Source organism: Schistocerca americana, chromosome 3 (assembly GCF_021461395.2).
Source record: "Schistocerca americana isolate TAMUIC-IGC-003095 chromosome 3, iqSchAmer2.1, whole genome shotgun sequence".
In the NCBI taxonomy this organism is placed as follows: domain Eukaryota; kingdom Metazoa; phylum Arthropoda; class Insecta; order Orthoptera; family Acrididae; genus Schistocerca; species Schistocerca americana.
Window position 1 is genome coordinate 387139443 of NC_060121.1, and position 18836 is coordinate 387158278.

The following is an 18836-nucleotide window of genomic DNA, read 5'->3' on the forward strand; positions in this document are numbered from 1 at the left end:
GATTACTCCTATTGCCTGTCTTGATTGTTGGTATGACCTGTGCAACTTTCCAGCCTCCAGGTACGGACCATTGGTCGAGAGAGTGGTTGTACAAGATTGACACGCTTGTAGTTATTTTATCAGCATACTCTGAAAGCAATGTAATCCTTATACAATCTGGAACGGAATACTTGTCCTTATTAAGTGATTTGAGTTGCTTCGCTACACCGAGTATGTTTACAGCCATGTTACTGTTGTTGGCATTAGTTCTTGTTTCGAATTCTGGAATATTTGCTTCGCCTTCTTTGGTGAAGGAATGTCGGAAAATCGTATTTAGCAACTCCGCTTTAGTAGCACTGACTTCTGTAACATTACCATCGCTACTGTGTAGTGAAGGTATTGATTATGTCTTGCAGCCAGTGTGTTTTACACACGATCAGAATCTGTTTGGATATACTGCCAGATTTCTAGGCAGAATTTTGTTATGGAAACTAATAAAAGCATCCCGCATTGAATTTCGCACTAAGTTTCTAGGTTTAGTAAAACATCGACAATGTTGTAGATTTCAGGATATTTTAAACTGGCATGCTTTTTTCCTTGATTCTGACCTGACCTGACCCTGGGGGATCAAGCTATATTTGGAATAAATCTCTCTATTGCCATCGACACTATTTCTTTGGATGTGAGCCACATCAGGTCTACCTGCATATATGAGGGCTTGCTGTGAAGTAATTCCTCCGAATCGTTCATGCGAGACTTCTTTTCAATAAAAAAACTTTGCCAACATTATACATCTTTATTCTCGATGTCTAAATATTTGTTTCGCAACATAATCACCTTGGTGATCAAGACATTTCTCCGGAAGAGAGACCAGTTTGTTGATACCGTCATTGTAGAATGTCTGATTTTGTTGACGGAGCTCCAACATCATCTCTGCCTGCGCCACTTCATCACTATCAAAGTAAAGTCCTCGAAGGTGTTCTTTAAGTTCTGGAAACAGATGAAAATCAGATGGGGCAGGTTGGGACTATATGGAGGATGATCGACGACACTGAACCCAAGCCCCTGGATTGTTATAGGTGCGCGGCGCTCATGTGTGGTCTTGCATTGTGATGCTGAAGGAGCGGGTGTTCCGTGTGTAGACGAACTCTCTGAATTCGTGCTTTCTATTTTCTGAGGGTCTCTCACGCACCGATTGAGCTACATTACACACTGTCACGTAACACTCTACAATTTGGAGCCTCCTAGCCCTTTCAGATCTGGATTTTTTCTGGAGGAACGAAAATTTTTCCCTATATGTTAATGCTCTTAAGTGATTTTTTAATGATTTTAGGCGCAAAATTTACACAAAAATATGTACCCATTTTCAAACCATACTTTGTACACTTGGTTTCATTCTGTGAACTAAAATAACTAATTATGAAATTTTCTGTACTGTAATAAAAAGCAAAATAATCATTCAACAATTACCATGCAAAATAACAATAAGAATATTAAATTATACGGTGGAATATAGCCAAGCAACCATATACGTGTATTCTGGTGGTTTAGAGCTGCTGCGCACTGTATATTGACTTGCTGATATTTTCATAGTGCTAGCGGCATACGGTTGCAAAATGTCAGCGAAGCGGGAAAGTCGACCGAGTAATATGCGTGACACTAATACCTCAACCGATATTGAGAACAGAATAAAAATTCGGAGGTGTTACTTTTCAGCACGACCTCGTAGTCAGTTCGGAAGGAATATAAACTGTGTCTTAGGAAGCCATTAAGCAAATTTTCGTCTGCTTTTTTGAATAGATATATTTTACGTTTATTTGAGGTGGGTTTGAATGTTACGGAATTCAGTTTCACTACAGCGACCTCATTATCACTAATACCTACATACGTCACGATGCTCCCTGTTCGCTGAGGTCATCGGTCCCTAGATTTACACACTACTTAAACTAACTTATGCTAAGGACAACAAACACACCCATGCCCGAGGGAGGACTCGAACCTCCGGCGGGAGGGGCCGCGCGATTAGTGACACGGCACTTCTAACAGCGCGACCGCTCCGCGCGGCCTGCTCGGAATTATTTGTTGTCGAAGAGATCAAGTAAGTTTTCGCAACCATTTACATTTCGAGTGGACTCTTAAACTAAATGCTGAAAATATTTTTTGGAGTGAGCAGCAGTACAATTTCGGGCAGTGATTTATGTCTACTACTGGCTTTGAACATGTATTCTCGCCAACATATCGACATATTGACACATTGATGTCACCTCTAACTCCAATTGTATGGATGGCTTACCTACTAGAGACGATACTCAAGCTTTCTTTGAACCTTACAGCAACTGTATCATCTGAATCAGGGGGTCGTGAAAGGAACCAATTATCGGTTTATTCCGGTTGTCAAGTGTAGCTTCACCATACAGTAACTCAAAGAAAACGTGTGTTTCAATTTCGCTACGAGATAAACTACTTCTGACAACAACAAGCATACCGCTACGCTATTGATTCATGCTATTACATTGCTCTGTGTCCACTTGTCCATCACCTTTATGAAATTACTCTGTACTTGAATTGTCTTCACAACTACGAACCAATTGATCAAAATTTGATTGAAAAAAGAATGTATCCTCTGCATATTATCGAAAAATAAATGTCCAGGAAAGAAAGAAAATGAAAAACAAATTAATGTGATGAAAGACTTTTTTTCGTCGCCTTCTATAAACAGCGAAAAAATTTTAAGGTGCTATTGCTTCAAACAGAAATACTGTGGGCTTAGGTGATTACCTCCCTACAACTACAACTGTCTTCAAATTTTGGTGCATATAAGAGCTTATATTACTTACATATTGGCGAACTTGCATTCTTGTTTCAAAAATGAAAAAAAATACGAATTTCATGTGAAAAAATGAGGCTTGTTATTGCGATTATTTACTATTACAACCAGCAGATACGTTATTAATTAAAGAGGAATATGATCTTTAAGAAATGACGAGTGCATTGCAGTCACTACTGTCTGGCTCCAGAATGTCCAGCCGTCCCTACTGTAAAGCTGTCACGAAAACGCTGATTCGTGAAAATGCTGCAAGCAGAGTACCCCAAAGTATCTGCAAGCAAATGTCTTGCTTCATAAAAATGTGGATTTCCTCCTGTACCACATGCATCATGTCACGCTTCGTGTAAGTTAAACATTATAACATCAATCTTAAAATGTTTTTACAAAGAGCACTAGGAAAGCGAGGTAATGTCTAAAAGAACGGGAGAGGCTGCGTTCAATAGATCGCCGCTTGTATGTAAAAGTTTTCTAGGACTGACTTTTCTAGGACCGCCCCTGTGTATGTTAGCTCTCGCCCTTGAATCGTTGACTGTTTTAAAACTAACTGTAAATGCGGACTGTTGTTTCATTAGCAAATATTCCGCTGTGTACAACGAATCAAAACGTTCCTGTTACTAAATTATGTTGTAAGAATAACTGTATTTTTTGTTATGGTGCATGTCTTATAAACTTTACGATTAGGAAATGGAACACTTTCGTATAAGCGTGACGCTTATCGGATGCAATTCTGAACCTGATCCCTCCTCTTTACGTATTAGTACATCTTAATCTGTTGCCAACTGCTATCCTGTATTTCACATACTGTACTTTCACTTTTCCGTTGTATGTTACGGTAAGTGTTATGATTTGAAGTAATAGATATATTTCTTGTTTACAGTTTATTATTAAATCTCTGTATCACGCATCTACTATTTGAGGTCGCTTCGAAGTTGTACTTAAAATTTAGAAACAACAAGTTGTAGGAATATAACAAATTGAATGTAAATGCTTAGGAATGGGAATGATAAAAGGTACTTTTAATGCGTGCACTACAATTTTACTAAGTACCTGGTGTTTTACTGATATTGTTTTCGAAACAATAGAGAGTGGTGTGTTACGTCTGGTACTTGCCTGGCTGCGAGTAATGATTTAATTATGTTTAACAATGGACAAAAACACTAAATTTTTTGAATTATACAGTAAATTACTCACTGTAAGCAACTCCTATACGTTAGAGCCGGTCGTACTTATATACGTCACTTTCAAATATGATGAGTTTCTTTACAACAATCATGCCAGAACTACGATAGTTCTTATTCCTTTTGTATTACTGTCTAGTCAAAACAAGATATGAAATCAGCTACCAAATAGACAAGGACACGTAAATGAATGACTTGCAAGTTGAGAACGAAGATATTCCTGCGTCCAAAGTACTTCAGGGAGACGATGCAGAGTATTATTATCTGTCGTGAACTTTTCGAAAGAGTTTCGCAACAAAGGCGGCCGCTAATGTATAAACCGGTTGCGAGCTAAGTGGAAAATCGGAGCATTCCTCGATGAGCTAATGGGCTCAGCAACCTGTAGAAACGTCCATTATAGTGGATGATATTTTGCTGTTTTCCGGGTTGTGAAATACGCAAAACTCTCACATCCGTGTCAACTGTATATGTATCTCAAGGGTAATACTGTATGCAAGACACCTATAGTCGGCATAGTTCTCCTATGTACCGATTGTTTGAGTGCCTAATGTGTCTCGGGGAAACCGGGAAACCCACTACCGCATGACATCCTGGGAAATCTTGCTAGAGCTAATGAATCACCTAAACTGATCTGCTTCAAGTGGTTATCGAACAACATCGACATAATGCTTGATCTGTTTGACTATGGGCTTCTAATGGCAGTAGATAACAGCGCCCAGGCTAGTTAATGTGTTCATTGACTTACGGAACGGTGTTAGATACAGTTCTGCACTGTCGCTTAGCGATTAAAATACAAGCTTACGGAACATCAGACAAACTTCGTGACTGGATTAAGGAATTCCTATCAGAAAGGAAATTATAGCGAAATGAAAAATACTTGTAGAGGATCGACGCTTAGCGCAGGGGCTGGCAGGTTACGCTCAACGTAAGGTGTCAAGACTCATTATTTTACGATTACGTTACGGGCGATATATTACTGCGTATGGTAACAATAGTACGAGGTGCATTCAAGTTCTAACGCCTCCGATTTTTTTTCTAATTAACTGCTCACCCGAAATCGATGAAACTGGCGTTACTTCTCGACGTAATCGCCCCGCAGACGTACACATTGTTCACAACGCTGACGCCATGATTCCATGACAGCGGCGAAGGCTTCTTTAGGAGTCTGTTTTGACCACTGGAAAATCGCTGAGGCAATAGCAGCACGGCTGGTGAATGTGCGGCCACAGAGAGTGTCTTGTTGGAAAAAGCCAAAAGTCACTAGGAGCCAGGTCAGGTGAGTAGGGAGCATGAGGAATCACTTCAAAGTTGTTATCACGAAGAAAATGTTGCGTAACGTTAGCTCGATGTGCGGGTGCGTTGTCTTGATGAAACAGCACACGCGCAGCCCTCCCTTCCCGGACGTTTTTGTTGCAGTGCAGGAAGGAATTTGTTCTCCAAAACATTTTCGTAGGATGCACCTGTTACCGTAGTGCCCTTTGGAACGCAGTGGGTAAGGATTACGCCCTCGCTGTCCCAGAACATGGACACCATCATTTTTTCAGCACTGGCGGTTACCCGAAATTTTTTGGTGGCGGTGAATCTGTGTGCTTCCATTGAGCTGACTGGCGCTTTGTTTCTGGATTGAAAAATGGCATCCACGTCTCATCCATTGTCACAACCGACGAAAAGAAAGTCCCATTCAATCTGTCGTTGCGCGTCAACATTGCTTGGCAACATGCCACACGGGCAGCCGTGTGGTCGTCCGGCAGCATTCGTGGCACCCAACTGGATGACACTTTTCGCATTTTCAGGTCGTCATGCAGGATTGTGTGCACAGAACCCACAGAAACGCCAACTCTGGAGGCGATCTGTTCAACAGTCATTCGGCGATCCCCCAAAACAATTGTCTCCACTTTCTCGATCATGTCGTCAGACCGGCTTGTGCGAGCCCGAGGTTGTTTCGGTTTGTTGTCACACGATGTTCTGCCTTCATTAAACTGTCGCACCCACGAACGCACTTTCGACACATCCGTAACTCCATCACCACATGCCTCATTCAACAGTCGATGAATTTCAATTGGTTTCACACCACGCAAATTCAGAAAACGAATGATTGCACGCTGTTCAAGCAAGGAAAACGTCGCCATTTTAAGTATTTAAAACAGTTCTCATTCTCGCCGCTGGCGGTAAAATTCCATCTGCCGTACGGTGCTGCCATCTCTGGGACGTATTGACAATGAACGCGGCCTCATTTTAAAAAAATGGGCATGTTTCTATCTCTTTCCAGTCCGGAGAAAAAAAATCGGAGGCCTTAGAACTTGAATGCACCTCGTAATACGTTATATGATTGCGTGGTATCTGTTCTTTCGGACACGTTCCGAAAGAACAGACGCCACGGAGAATCAGCAGCTGTGAAACATATATAAATTAAAGGGCTGCTGTCAGCTGCTGCGGCACATTATGCGGATTCAGCGGGGACGAGTAAAAGTGTGCACTGGACCGGATTCGAACCTCTGATCTCCAGCTTACTAGGAAGATGCCTTAACCATTGCGCCATCCGGAGCACAGTGGTAACTGTGCGCGTTATCTCGGCGCGGTTCGCGGCCGATCTACACTCCTATCGCGAACATGGAGTCAATGGACAGGGACTGCAGATAGGTGGCGCTCGGTGGGAGAGTAGATCGACTGTGAGGTGTCCGAGATAGTGCTCACCGCTTTGTCCCGTATGACGGAGTGGTTGACGCAGCTGCATAGTAAACAGGAGATCCTGGGTTCGAATCCCGGTCCGGTACACATTTTCACTCGTCGCCGCTGATCCCGCGTAATGTCCCGCTGTAGTTGACTGCAGTGATCCACTTTAATTTAGATATAATCGTAATACGTCCAGACAGAGATGAAGTGGAACGTGCACATGAAACTTGGTATAGAAAAAGCAGATTCCAGGCTGAGATTAATTAGAAGAACTCCATAACGTTTTAATTTACAGACGAAAGAATTGGCTTGCCAAGCTCTCGATAGACTGATATTTAACTATTGTTCAACAGTCTGAGACCATTATGAGGTACGATTAATAACAGAGATACAGATGATCCAAGGAGGGTCAGTGATTTTCGTTGCGGGCTCGTTTGCGAAACATCATGGAGATGATCGTGAAACTAAATGGCAGACTCCGAAAACAGTTTAAACAATTGCGTGGCACATTATACGAGGCTTGACCTGACTGGGAGAGAGCTCGTGCATTAATTTTTTCACATGGAACCATGAACGCACTTGACGAAAAATTACAATTTTGTTTTGGGCAGCTGAACGTATTCTCGACCTGTGGTTTTCAAACTTTTGTGGTCCATGGCCACCTTGACCTGGACATAAACATCTGCGGCTCTTTTCGCACACGACATTCGAAAAAGAGTTCAAATGTATGTGAATTCCTAAGGGAGCAAACTGCTGAGGCCATCGGTCCCTAGACTTACACACTACTTAAACTAACATACGCTAAGGACAACACACACACCCATGCCCGAAGGAGGCCTCGAACCTCCAGCGAGAGAGGCCGAGCAGTCCGTGACATGGTGCCTCAAACCGCCCGGCCACTCAGCGCGGCTACTCGACATTCCGCTCGAAGTATGGGGTAAATGAACTTACGAGGGTAATCCCAAAAGTAAGGTGGCCTATTTTTTATAAGTACGAAACTCTGTTTGTATGGCAGTTGGTCACACTGTTATGAAGAGTGCTTCATGCGCTCTGTGTAAACATGCGCACGCCGCGCTGAGGAGCTCAGTCTTGGCTTGGCAGCCGTTAAGAATGGAGCTTCCGTTGAATGTTACCGCCAAGTGCGAATTGCGCGCAGTTATTCGATTTCTGAGCGCAAAGGGCACTTCGCCGATTGAAATCCATGGCCAATTGAAGGAAGTGTATGGTGAGTCGTGCATTTATGTCAAAAATGTTCGTAAGTGGTTTAGAGAGTTTGCAGCTGGTCAGACCGAAATTCACGACGAACAAGGGAGCGGGAGACCGTCAGTTTCGGAGGAGACAGTGTTGAAGGTTGAGAGAAGCATGCGTGAAGATCGGCGAATCACCCTGTATGATTTCTGCACGTTGGTTCCTGCGGTTTCCCGAAGCACCGCTCACGGAATTTTAACGGAAACATTGAACTACCGGAAGGTGTGCGCAAGATGGGTGCCCCGCATGCTGAGTGAGGACCACATGCAGCAACGAGTTGGTGCTTCCAGCGCATTTCTTCACCACCATGCAGCCGAACAGGACAACTTTCTGGACTCAATTGTCACGGGTGACGAAACCTGGGCATAACAATTTACACCTGAGACCAAGCAACAATCACGCCATTGGCGGCATCCTTTTTCGCCAAAGCTGCGGAAATTCAAACAAACACAGTCTGCCGGTAAAGTCATGACAACCGTTTTTTGGGATCGGAAAGGGGTATTGTTCTCTACATTATGCCCACTGGGACCACAATTAACGCTGACAGGTACTGTGAGACTCTGAAAAAACTCAAATGGGCAATTCAGAACCGGTGAAGAAAAATGTTCAAAAGTGTGTGAAATCTTATGGGACTTAACTGCTAAGGTCATCAGTCCCTAAGCTTACACACTACTTAACCTAAACTATCCTAAGGACAAACACACACACCCATGCCCGAGAGAGGACTCGAACCTCTGCCGAGACCAGCCGAACCGGAGAAGAGGAATGTTAAGCAAGGGCGTACACATTCTCCACGACAACGCTCTCGCACACATCGCTCGGCAAACCGTTGCTCTCCTGCAACAGTTTCAGTGGAACATAATCTCCCACCCACCCTATAGTCCTGACTTGGCGCTCAGTGACTATCACCTGTTCCCTAAGTTAAAAGAACATTTGGCCGGAAAGCGATTCAGCTCTGACGACGTGATGAAAGAAAAGGTTCATAACTTTCTGAACAGCATAGCGGCGAGCTGATATGACATAGGCCTACAAAACTGCCACAGCGTCTACAAAAATGCATCGACATAAATGGTGATTATGTCGAAAAATAGCTAAATGTTCAAGCTGTAAACTGATGTACAGCATTGTAGAAATAAACAGTTGTATGTGCCTATAAAAAAAATAGGAGACTTTTGTGATTACCCTCGTAAGTTCCGAAAGAAATGAATGAAAGTAGTTATTCATTATTAACTGTTAACATAACACATGTTCATCAAACTCTGATGTTGTTATACTTCATTCGTGCACGAAAATCGATGGAACTTGCTTCTTCTTCATTAGTCTTCCACATCTCTGCACAAGACTGCGACTCGTTTCTCTTTCTCCACATCATTCGCGGTATATATTACATATTGATGACTGTCAATGCTGAAAAACCTTCCTCACATAGGTAGGTTGTTGCAAAAGTATCAAAACTCGTCAGGCCTTGTTACCTATTTGCGGACACTGATTCATCAAGCTTCAAAACTCAGGCAGTGATGGGGGAACGAACTTCGATTTCAGTGTGAAGTAACATCTGAAGTAACATCAGTGAATTGCTCTTCTTCCTTAACGGCAAGCGTTTATGGAGTTTCTGTATTGAAGGGATCGTTGCTCCAATTGTGTTGATGAACTTCTTCTTTAAACTACCTCAGAATGAAACAACTTAGTTCAGTTAAATGATATAAAAACACTCGCAATTCTGCGCTCAGCTGAAAATCATTGTCTTCTAAAACCGCGTGTAGAACAGGGAAACGTACATCTTTATCTTGCAGCTTCTTCAATCCACAACAGTAGTTTCTTTCTGAAGGTCGAAATTTTCTCTGATATTTATAGGATGCTGGCGTGATTACCTTGAAGGGATACTTTCAATTACTGAGTTTTCCAAAGATGTCACAAAGCTACGCCAATAAAAAACAAAGTCACAGTCTAGGAACTCAACTGTTTCTCTTGAAAATGTTAAGAATACAGTTCACTGCTAAGTTCATACACCCTTTTCAAGACATTCACACTAGAAAGACAAATAGACTTTAATAAAATAGGGAAATATGCTGAGACCCATATCAGTGCACACCTGTTGAAAACGTCTGGACGTACACTGAGATGACAAACGTCAAGGAATGCGTCTTAATACCGTGTCGCACCTTCTTTTGCCTGAAGTCGTGCAGTAGTTAGACGTGGCATGGAGTCAACAAGTCGGTGGGAGTCACTTGCATAAATATTGAGCCATGCTGCCACTATAGCCATTCACAATTACGGATGTGTTAACAGTGCAGGATTTCTTGCTCGAAATGACCTCTCGATTATGTCCCATAAATGTTTAATGGGTTTCATGTCGGGTGGACAAATCACCCACTCGAAATCTCCGGGATGTTATTCAAACAAATCGCCAACAATTGCGGCCCAGTGACACGGCACTCTGCCATCCATAAATATTCCATCGTTGTTTGGAAACATGAAGTTCACGAATGGGTGCAAAAGGTCTACAAGCAGCCGAACACAATCATTTACAGTCAATTATCGGTTTAGTTCCATGTGAACACCGTTCACACCTTATGGAACCTCCATCAGCTTGCACACTGCCTTGTTGACAACTTTTGTCCATGGATTCGCGGGGTCAGCGCCACACTCGAAACCTATCAGCTCTTACCATCTCAGATCGGGACTCATCTGATCAGGCCACGGTTTTCCAATCGTTTGCGGTCCAACAAATAAGTTCACGAGCCCAGGAGGCACGGGAGTCAGTAGTCTGTTGCCATAGCCCATTAACACCCAATTTCGTCGCAGTGTACTAAGGTAAGGCGTACGTCGCACTTTGAATTCTGCTGTTCCTTCACGTAGTGTTGCTTGTCTGTTAGCACTGACAATTCTTCGCATACGCCGCTGCTCTCGGTCGTTCAGTGACGGCCATTGGTCAATGTGTCGTCTGTGGTGAGAGATAATGGCTGAAATGTGGTATTCCCAGCATACTATTGCTACAGAGGATCTCGGACTATTGAATTCCTAACTATTTCCGAAACTGAATGTCTCATGCGTCGAGCTCCACATATCATTCCGCTTTCAAAGTTTGTTAATTCCCGTCGTGAGGCCATAATCATGTCAGTAATGTTTTCACTAGAATCACATGGTTAAAATTGACAACTCCGCCAACGCACTGGCCCTTTATATGTTATGCATATAACACTGCCGCCATCTGTATATGTGCATAACACTATCCAATGACTTTTGTCACCTCAGTGTAAGTAACCGACTTTTAATGAAGTTTAGAACTTAGATTACTGATTAAAGAATCTCATGAAGGGCAGGATTCATCCTAATTGATGCCCATGCTTGCAGTGAATAAAACAGCGTGTCTAAATAGCGTGAGGAGCCTCGTTATGGATTATAGCTTGCATTCTGGCGTAACAGCAAGCCATGTTATGTTTTCCATCTTACAAATACCTATACAATTTACCCGATTAATGTTGTTTTTTCTATAAAATGGTGTAGTATTTCAACGAGGTGTGTTACTTTTGACCCAAAATTTATTTTACTTCAGGAAAGAAGATCTTCTATAAATTTGTTCTCTTGTAGGGGAACTCAGGCCTGAACGGGATACTTAATGTTTAATAATTTGTATAAAATAAGGAACCACAAGGAAACACTTCTTAAAGTTATAAAAAAACACCTTGTAGTGTCACCTAATGTACCTTATTTTAAAATTACTTAAAACGATACATTTTGCATTTTTTACAATTTTTTAAAGAAAGTCTTGCATATTTCCCGTTCCACCCCACCCACGGGGCAGAATGGGATAAGGTTATTTTTTGTTAAATTATTGCATAAACGTTGAATTTGAATTACGAATACCGTATTAAACTATGACAAAATGTTGTATAAAAGGCAATTCAGACTGAGGAATGTGTAATTTAAACAATTAAAAAGTCATTCTTCAATATAAGAAAGTATTTTACCGTCATTCTGAAAAATGTACAATGCTTAATAACCACCAAACCACTGACTACTAGTCCTTTCGACAATTGTCACAAACCAGTATTTCCTCTTCATCTTCAATGTCTATGCCAACACAAGAATTGTGTGCCCACTTGAAACATCTCTGGCATGCGACCCAGCCCTCATTAGAAACGGAGTAGAAGTCCCCACAGTAGAGACACTCAGCATCCTCTCCCCCTGATACTCTCTTCTCCATCATCTTCTTCCTTTTATTTTTCTTAAGGTCTTTGATGTACTCTGTTTTGGTTTTTTTGGGTGTACAGTTTGATATTTTTGCCTTAAGTTGGATTGCAACTGACGTCTCTGTCCTGACATTGTTCATATTTGTGCACCCTCCTCCTTTCTGTAGGCCTACTTTACGTGCGACAGCATTCGGCAGTTCCTTCTTATAAGGAGAATCTGTTAATACGACGGTTTTTCCTTTTCATCTTGTAGTCCGCCGAGTAAATTGGCAAATTAGTAGGATTGGAATGACAGCCTCGGGCGATATCTGGAAAGCTGAGTTGTTCGGCGGACATAGCTGGTTCGGAGAGCCGAGCATCCATGAACATCCAGGCTGGGGGTCAATGAATGAGCCTTGATCAGTGTTAGTCGTAGGCCTATTAGTGGCAGGTTCAGTAGACACTGGAGAGCCTGTAATCAATGTGTTACATTGTCCATCTGTAGAGTTTTTAATCGGACTTCCGCAGTTTTCGAACTGAATATCTGTTGGCGCTGATGGGAGGTAGTCTGCGTCTGAAAACACATTCAGGTCAGACGGCCATATTCCAGTTCTCTTAAAGTCGTTGCAGCACGTAAAAACGCGGTCCAAAACAGCGATGATATTGGGAAAAGAGTGACAGCATTTCCTGGATGGCTCCATAGCCATTTTTTTATCTCTTCACTGTAATAACAACTCAGGGGTTTGAAAAACGTTACGTCCAGGGGTTGTAATTTATGTGAAGTGTGTGGCGGTAAACAAAGGAGGACTACACCATTGTCTATAGCCATATCAAGCAGCTACAGGTTTTTAGTGTGATCTGAATGTCCATCAACAATTAGAAGCACAGGTGATTCTTTCGTGGCCTTAGAAAATCCCACAAACTTTCTAAACCATAGTAGAAATAATTCGCTAGTGATCCACTCCAAGCGGTGAACTTCAGACTAGCCTCCTGGAGGCAATCCAAGCTCTTCCTTGGAAAGATAAGCATGGTTGGAATGTATAACCCAGATGCAGACATGCTGATGACCGCTGTAACGGTCTCTCCACGTTCTGAAGATGTTATCGGTTCTACTTGCCTTTTTCTACATCTACATCTACATCTGCATTTATACTCCGCAAGCCACCCAACGGTATGTGGCGGAGGGCATTTTACGTGCCATTGTCATTACCTCCCTTTTCTGTTCCAGTCGCGTATGGTTCGCGGGAAGAACGACTCTCTGAAAGCCTCCGTGCGCGCTCGAATCTCTCTAATTTTACATTCGTGATCTCATCGGGAGGTATAAGTAGGGGGAAGCAATATATTCGATACCTCATCCAGAAACGCACCCTCTCAAAACCTGGCGAGCAAGCTACACCGTGATGCAGAGCGCCTCTCTTGCAGAGTCTGCCACTTGAGTTTGCTAAACATCTCCGTAACGCTATCTCGGTTACCAAATAACCCTGGGACGAAAAGCGCCGCTCTTCTTTGGATCTTCTCTATCTCCTCCGTCAACCCGATCTGATACGGATCCCACACTGATGAGCAATACTGAAGTATAGGTCGACGAGTGTTTTGTAAGCCACCTCCTTTGTTGATGGACTACATTTTCTAAGGACTCTCCCAATGAATCTCAACCTGGTACCCGCCTTACCAACTATTAATTTTATATGATTATTCCACTTCAGATCGTTCCGCCCGCATACTCCCAGATATTTTACAGAAGTAACTGCTACCAGTGTTTGTTCCGCTATCATATAATCATACAGTAAAGGGTCCTTCTTTCTATGTATTCGCACTAATGTGATTCGACGGCTCCTGAGCAATAATAAATGTTTATGTTAACTATTACCTACAGAGTTGCTCTGGGTCTAAGTCATCGTATCGATTTTACTTAGAGTGTTGAACAGCGGCATTACAGCCGCTGGCCGATTCCATAACACCAAGATATGTCGGAATAGCAATACAAAGTCTAACGTTGGATTGCTCATGAAAAAGAATTTGTGAACACAGGAAACGTGACAAAAACTGCGACCGTGTGTCACCAAACGTTCGCCACATTTTTCCTACGTTCAGGGCTGGTTAAAGCCCAAGAGACTCAAACGGCAGCTTGGGGCACCAAGCTGAGATGGGCACCTTCCATCATGTGTCGTGCCAACACTACCATTTTATGTTTCGTCTGTTGAGACAGAACAGTGTGCACAGGCATTCAAACACCTCATTGAAAGTGTCACCAGCAGAAGTGAAGCCATCATAAAGGCGAAGCGTGGACGCTCATCTATATCTACATCTGCGTGATTACTCTGCTATTCACAATAAAGTACCTGGCACAGGGTTTAATGGACCACCTTCATGCTGTCTCTCTACCGTTCCACTCTCGAGCGGCTCGCGGGAAAAACGAGCACTTAAATTTTTTCCGTGCGAGCCCTGATTTCTCTTATTTTATCGTGATCATCATTTCTCCCTATGTAGGTGGGTGCCAACAGACTGTTTTCGCAATCGGAGGAGAAAACTGGTGGTTGAAATTTCATGAGAAGATCCCGACGCAACGAAAATCGCCTATGTTTTAATGATTGCCACTCCAATTCACGTATCATGTCTGCGACACTATCTCATCTATTTCGCGATAATACAAAACAAGTGCCCTTCTTTGTACTTTTTCGATGTCATCCGTCAGTCCCACCTGATGCGGATCCCACACCGCACAGCAATACTCTAGAACAGGCGGACAAGCGTAGTGTAAGCAATATCTTTGGTGGAGCTGTTGCACCTTCTAAATGTTCTGCCAATGAATCGCAGTCTTTGGTTTGCTCTACCCACAATTTATCTGTGTGATCGTTCCAATTTAGGTTATTTGTAATTGTAATCCCTAAGTATTTAGTTGAATTAACAGCCTTCAGATTTGTGTGACTTATCGCGTAATCCAAATTTTAGCTGATTTCTTTTAGTACTCATGTGAGTAACTTCACACTTTTCTTGTTCAGGGTCAATTTCCACTTTTCGCACCATACAGATATCTTATCTAAATCATTTTGCAAGTCGTTCTGATCATCTGATGACTTTACAAGACGGTAAATGACAGCATCATCTGCAAACAATCTAAGACAGCTACTCAGATTGTCTCCTATGTCATCAATATAGATCAGGAGCAATAGAGGGCCTATAACACTTCCTTGGGGGACGCCGGGTATTACTTCTGTGTTACTTGATGACTTTCCGTCTATTACTACAAACTGTGACCTTTCTGACAGGAAATCACGAATCCAGTCGCACAACTGAGGCGATACTCCGTAGGCATGCAGTTTGGTTAGAAGACGCTTGTGAGGAACGGTGTCGAAAGCCTTCTGGAAACCTAAAAATGTGGAATCAATCTGACATCCCCTGTCGATAGCACTTATTACTTCACGAGTATAAAGAGCTAGTTGTGTTTCACAAGAACGATATTTTCTGAAACCGTGCTGACTATGTGTCAACAAATCGTTTTCTTCGAGGTACTTCATAATGTTCGAATACAATATATGTTCCAAAACCCTACTGCAAATCGACGTTCGTGATATAGGCCTGTAATTCATCCCTTTTTGGGTATTGGTGTGACTTGAGCAATTTTCCAGTCTTGAGGTACGGATCTTTCTGTGAGTGAGTGGTTTTATATAACTGCTAAATGTGGAGCTATTTTATCAGCATACTCTGAGAGGAACCTGACTGGTATAAAATCTGGACCGGAGGCCTTGCCTTTATTAAGTGATTTAAGCTGCTTCGTTACTCCGAGGATATCTACTTCTGTGTTTCTCATCTTGTCAGTTGTTCTTGATTGGAATTCAGGAATATTTACTTCGTCTTCTATGGTGAAGGTTTTTCGGAAAACCGTGTTTAATAACTCTGCTTTAGTGGCACTGTCATCAGTGACTTTACCGTTGTTATCGCGCAGTGAATGTATTGATTGCGTCTTGCCACTGTATGTATGTATGCATGTATGTATGCATGACCAGAATCTCTTTGGGTTTTCCGCCAGATTTCGAAACAGGATTTCGTTGTGGAAATTATTAAAAGCATCTCGCATTGAAGTAGGGGCTATATTCCAAACTTCTGTTAAACTTTGCCAATCTTGGGGATTTTGCGTTCTTTTAAATTTGGCATGCTAATTTCGTTGCTTCTACAATAACGATCTGACCCGTTTAGTGTACAAGGGGGAATCAGTACCATTACTTATTAATTTATGTAGTAATGTCCAGCAGAGGTGCCCGGATGCTTTAGATGAGACAGTGTATAGGGTGAGCGCTGCGACAGCAGCCGACGTGAAGGCGGGCACCTACCAGCATGAGCGCCATGCCCGCGGCGACGGCCCAGCCCCAGCCGCCCTCCGGGGGCAGCGGGTGGTCGGCCGGCGTCCCGCGCCGCTCCCGGGCCCGCGCCTGCGTCCCCATCTCTCCTCAGTCACCGCTGCCTTCTGCAAACAACAACACCAAGCGTAAGTTAAATTCATTTGTACTGCTTTTTCAATCCTCAACATACAAAGTCTAAGGGGTCAGCGTTGTTTGTCAAGACGGGGTCTTGTGGTAACCCCAATTTTTTTTTCTTAATACGAGAGAATTTCATAAATAATGCACACTAATTTTTTTTGCTTGCACTTTTTTTTCAATATCTCTTCACACTCCTTCAGTATAGTCACCCTGCTTCTCTATGACTGAATCGCAAAGTCTCGAAAGCTCTATTACTCCATCCATGACACCATTTGTATTCATACACTGATGAGCCAAAACGTTTTGACCACTAAAAGTCAAATAAAAACAGTCTCCATCGCGTTTCCCGATTTTTTTATTTGATATCTATCAGTTTCGGCCGTTTCCTCAGACCATCACGAGACTTTTGACCGCCCGCAATATCGCATATTCAGTATAGAGAGATGGCTGAGCAACGCCTGCAATACAAGCTACAATAATTAAAAAGTACGATGTTATACCCATTGTGGCTCCTGGTAGCAGGAGACAGAGCGAGATCCTTAGAAGTAAGGTTGCCGCTGCTGGATCAGGTAACTCTGGACGAGATTATACAGGGCGTATCATAATTAATGGCGTACACGCATACAGTTGAAAGTACACGATACTAGAAGCAAACAAGTGCGAGTAAACATAGGGTCAAAAATGCATACCTTAAGAGCTATGAGCAATTTTTCATCTTCAATACTGTGAAACAAATCTCTTCTCCTGCAAGTTCTTTGCTTTTCATATTTTGGGAGGTGGTAGTATGGACCAAAATAAGAAAAAAGTGTCCAGCAAACATGTGCTCTAAAACGCGTACCTTAAAAGTTACGAGCACTTGATCATTAGAAGAGTTATGTTAGTTATGTTTCAAAGTAAAAAAAAAAAAAAAATGTGAATGTCGTATGACTAGGGCCTCCCTTTGGCTAGATCGTTCGCCGGTGCAAGTCTTTCGATATGACGCCACTTCGGCGACTTGCGCGTCGACGGGGATGAAATGATGATCATTAGGACAACACAACACCCTGTTCCTGAGCGGAGAAAAATCTCCGACCAAGTCGGGAATCGAACCCGGGCCCGTGGGATATTGACATTCCGTCGCGGTGACCCCTCAGCTACCGGGGGCGGACTGCCCCAAAGCAGCAAAGATGAACAAGTGCTCATAGCTCTTAGCTCTTAAGGAATGCACTTTAGAGGACATGTTTACGGGCCTTTTTATCTTGTTTTGGTCCATACTACCAGTTCCCAAAATATGGAAAGCAAAGAACTTGCAGTAGAAGAGATTTGTTTCCCAGTATAAAAGACAAAAAATTGCTCGTAGCTCTTGATATATGCATTTTCGACCCTATGTTTACTGAGACTTTTTTGCTTCTAGTATCGTGTACTTTTAACTGTATGCGATTACGACATTAATTATAATACGCCCTGTATAATATAAACTCCGCCCACTGCCTACAGCATTACATCACTAATGACCAATCATGCGTGACATTTACTACATTGCTTCGTTTAGTCGAATTTAAAAAAAAATAGATACAACAATAAATATATACATTACATGTAAAAAATTTTACTTGTCTAATGCTCTCATAGTTGATTTAAGTAAAAGAAACATAATGACATGCATGCTATAATCGCTATTGTGTGCAGACTACCACCTGTGGGCATTTTTATGTACTTTCTGCAGCAGAGACAGCTGTATTTGGTTGCTGTAGCAATGACTTGCCAGTACTCATAGTTGCACTACAGCGAGGCCCCTCACAGATACCATGGCAGTGGGCGGAACGGTGATTCAGAAGTGACAACCTTACTTCTAAAGATCTCGCTCCGTCTGCCACCACCAGCAAACAGAATGGGTATAACATCGTACATTTTAATTATTGTACCTTATATTTTAGATGTTGTTCAGCCATCCCTCTATACTGAATATACTGTATTGCGGGCGGTCAAGAGTCTCATGATGGCCTAAGGAAATGGCCGAAACCGGTAGCAATCGAATAAAAAAATCTGGAAACGCGAGGGAGATGCTTAGCTGCGCGAGCATGCGTGATCTGGGTACATTGTTTTGTTGTGAGAGTTTGTTTTGTGGAGCACGTGTAGCTCGTGTGTAAGGCGGAATTCAGTTTTTTATTGTGTGTGGGAATTCCTAAAGGACCAAACTGCTGACGTCATCGGTCCATAGACTTACTACTTAAACTAACTTAAACTATCTTATGCTAAGAACTACACACACACACATGCTTGAGGGAGAACTCGAACCTCC

The 18836-nt window shown here is 42.6% G+C and overlaps 1 protein-coding gene across 1 annotated transcript in view; it reads right to left on the reverse strand.

The window, feature by feature from the left end:
- The window catches only part of LOC124605705, a 310921-nt gene that overhangs the window by 149721 nt on the left and 142364 nt on the right, over positions 1-18836 (reverse strand). Inside the window, exon 2 of the mRNA XM_047137569.1 lies at positions 16409-16542. Within this exon, the coding sequence (XP_046993525.1) occupies positions 16409-16519 (111 nt within the window). The 5' untranslated portion in view covers positions 16520-16542. The remainder of the gene's footprint in view (positions 1-16408; positions 16543-18836) is intronic.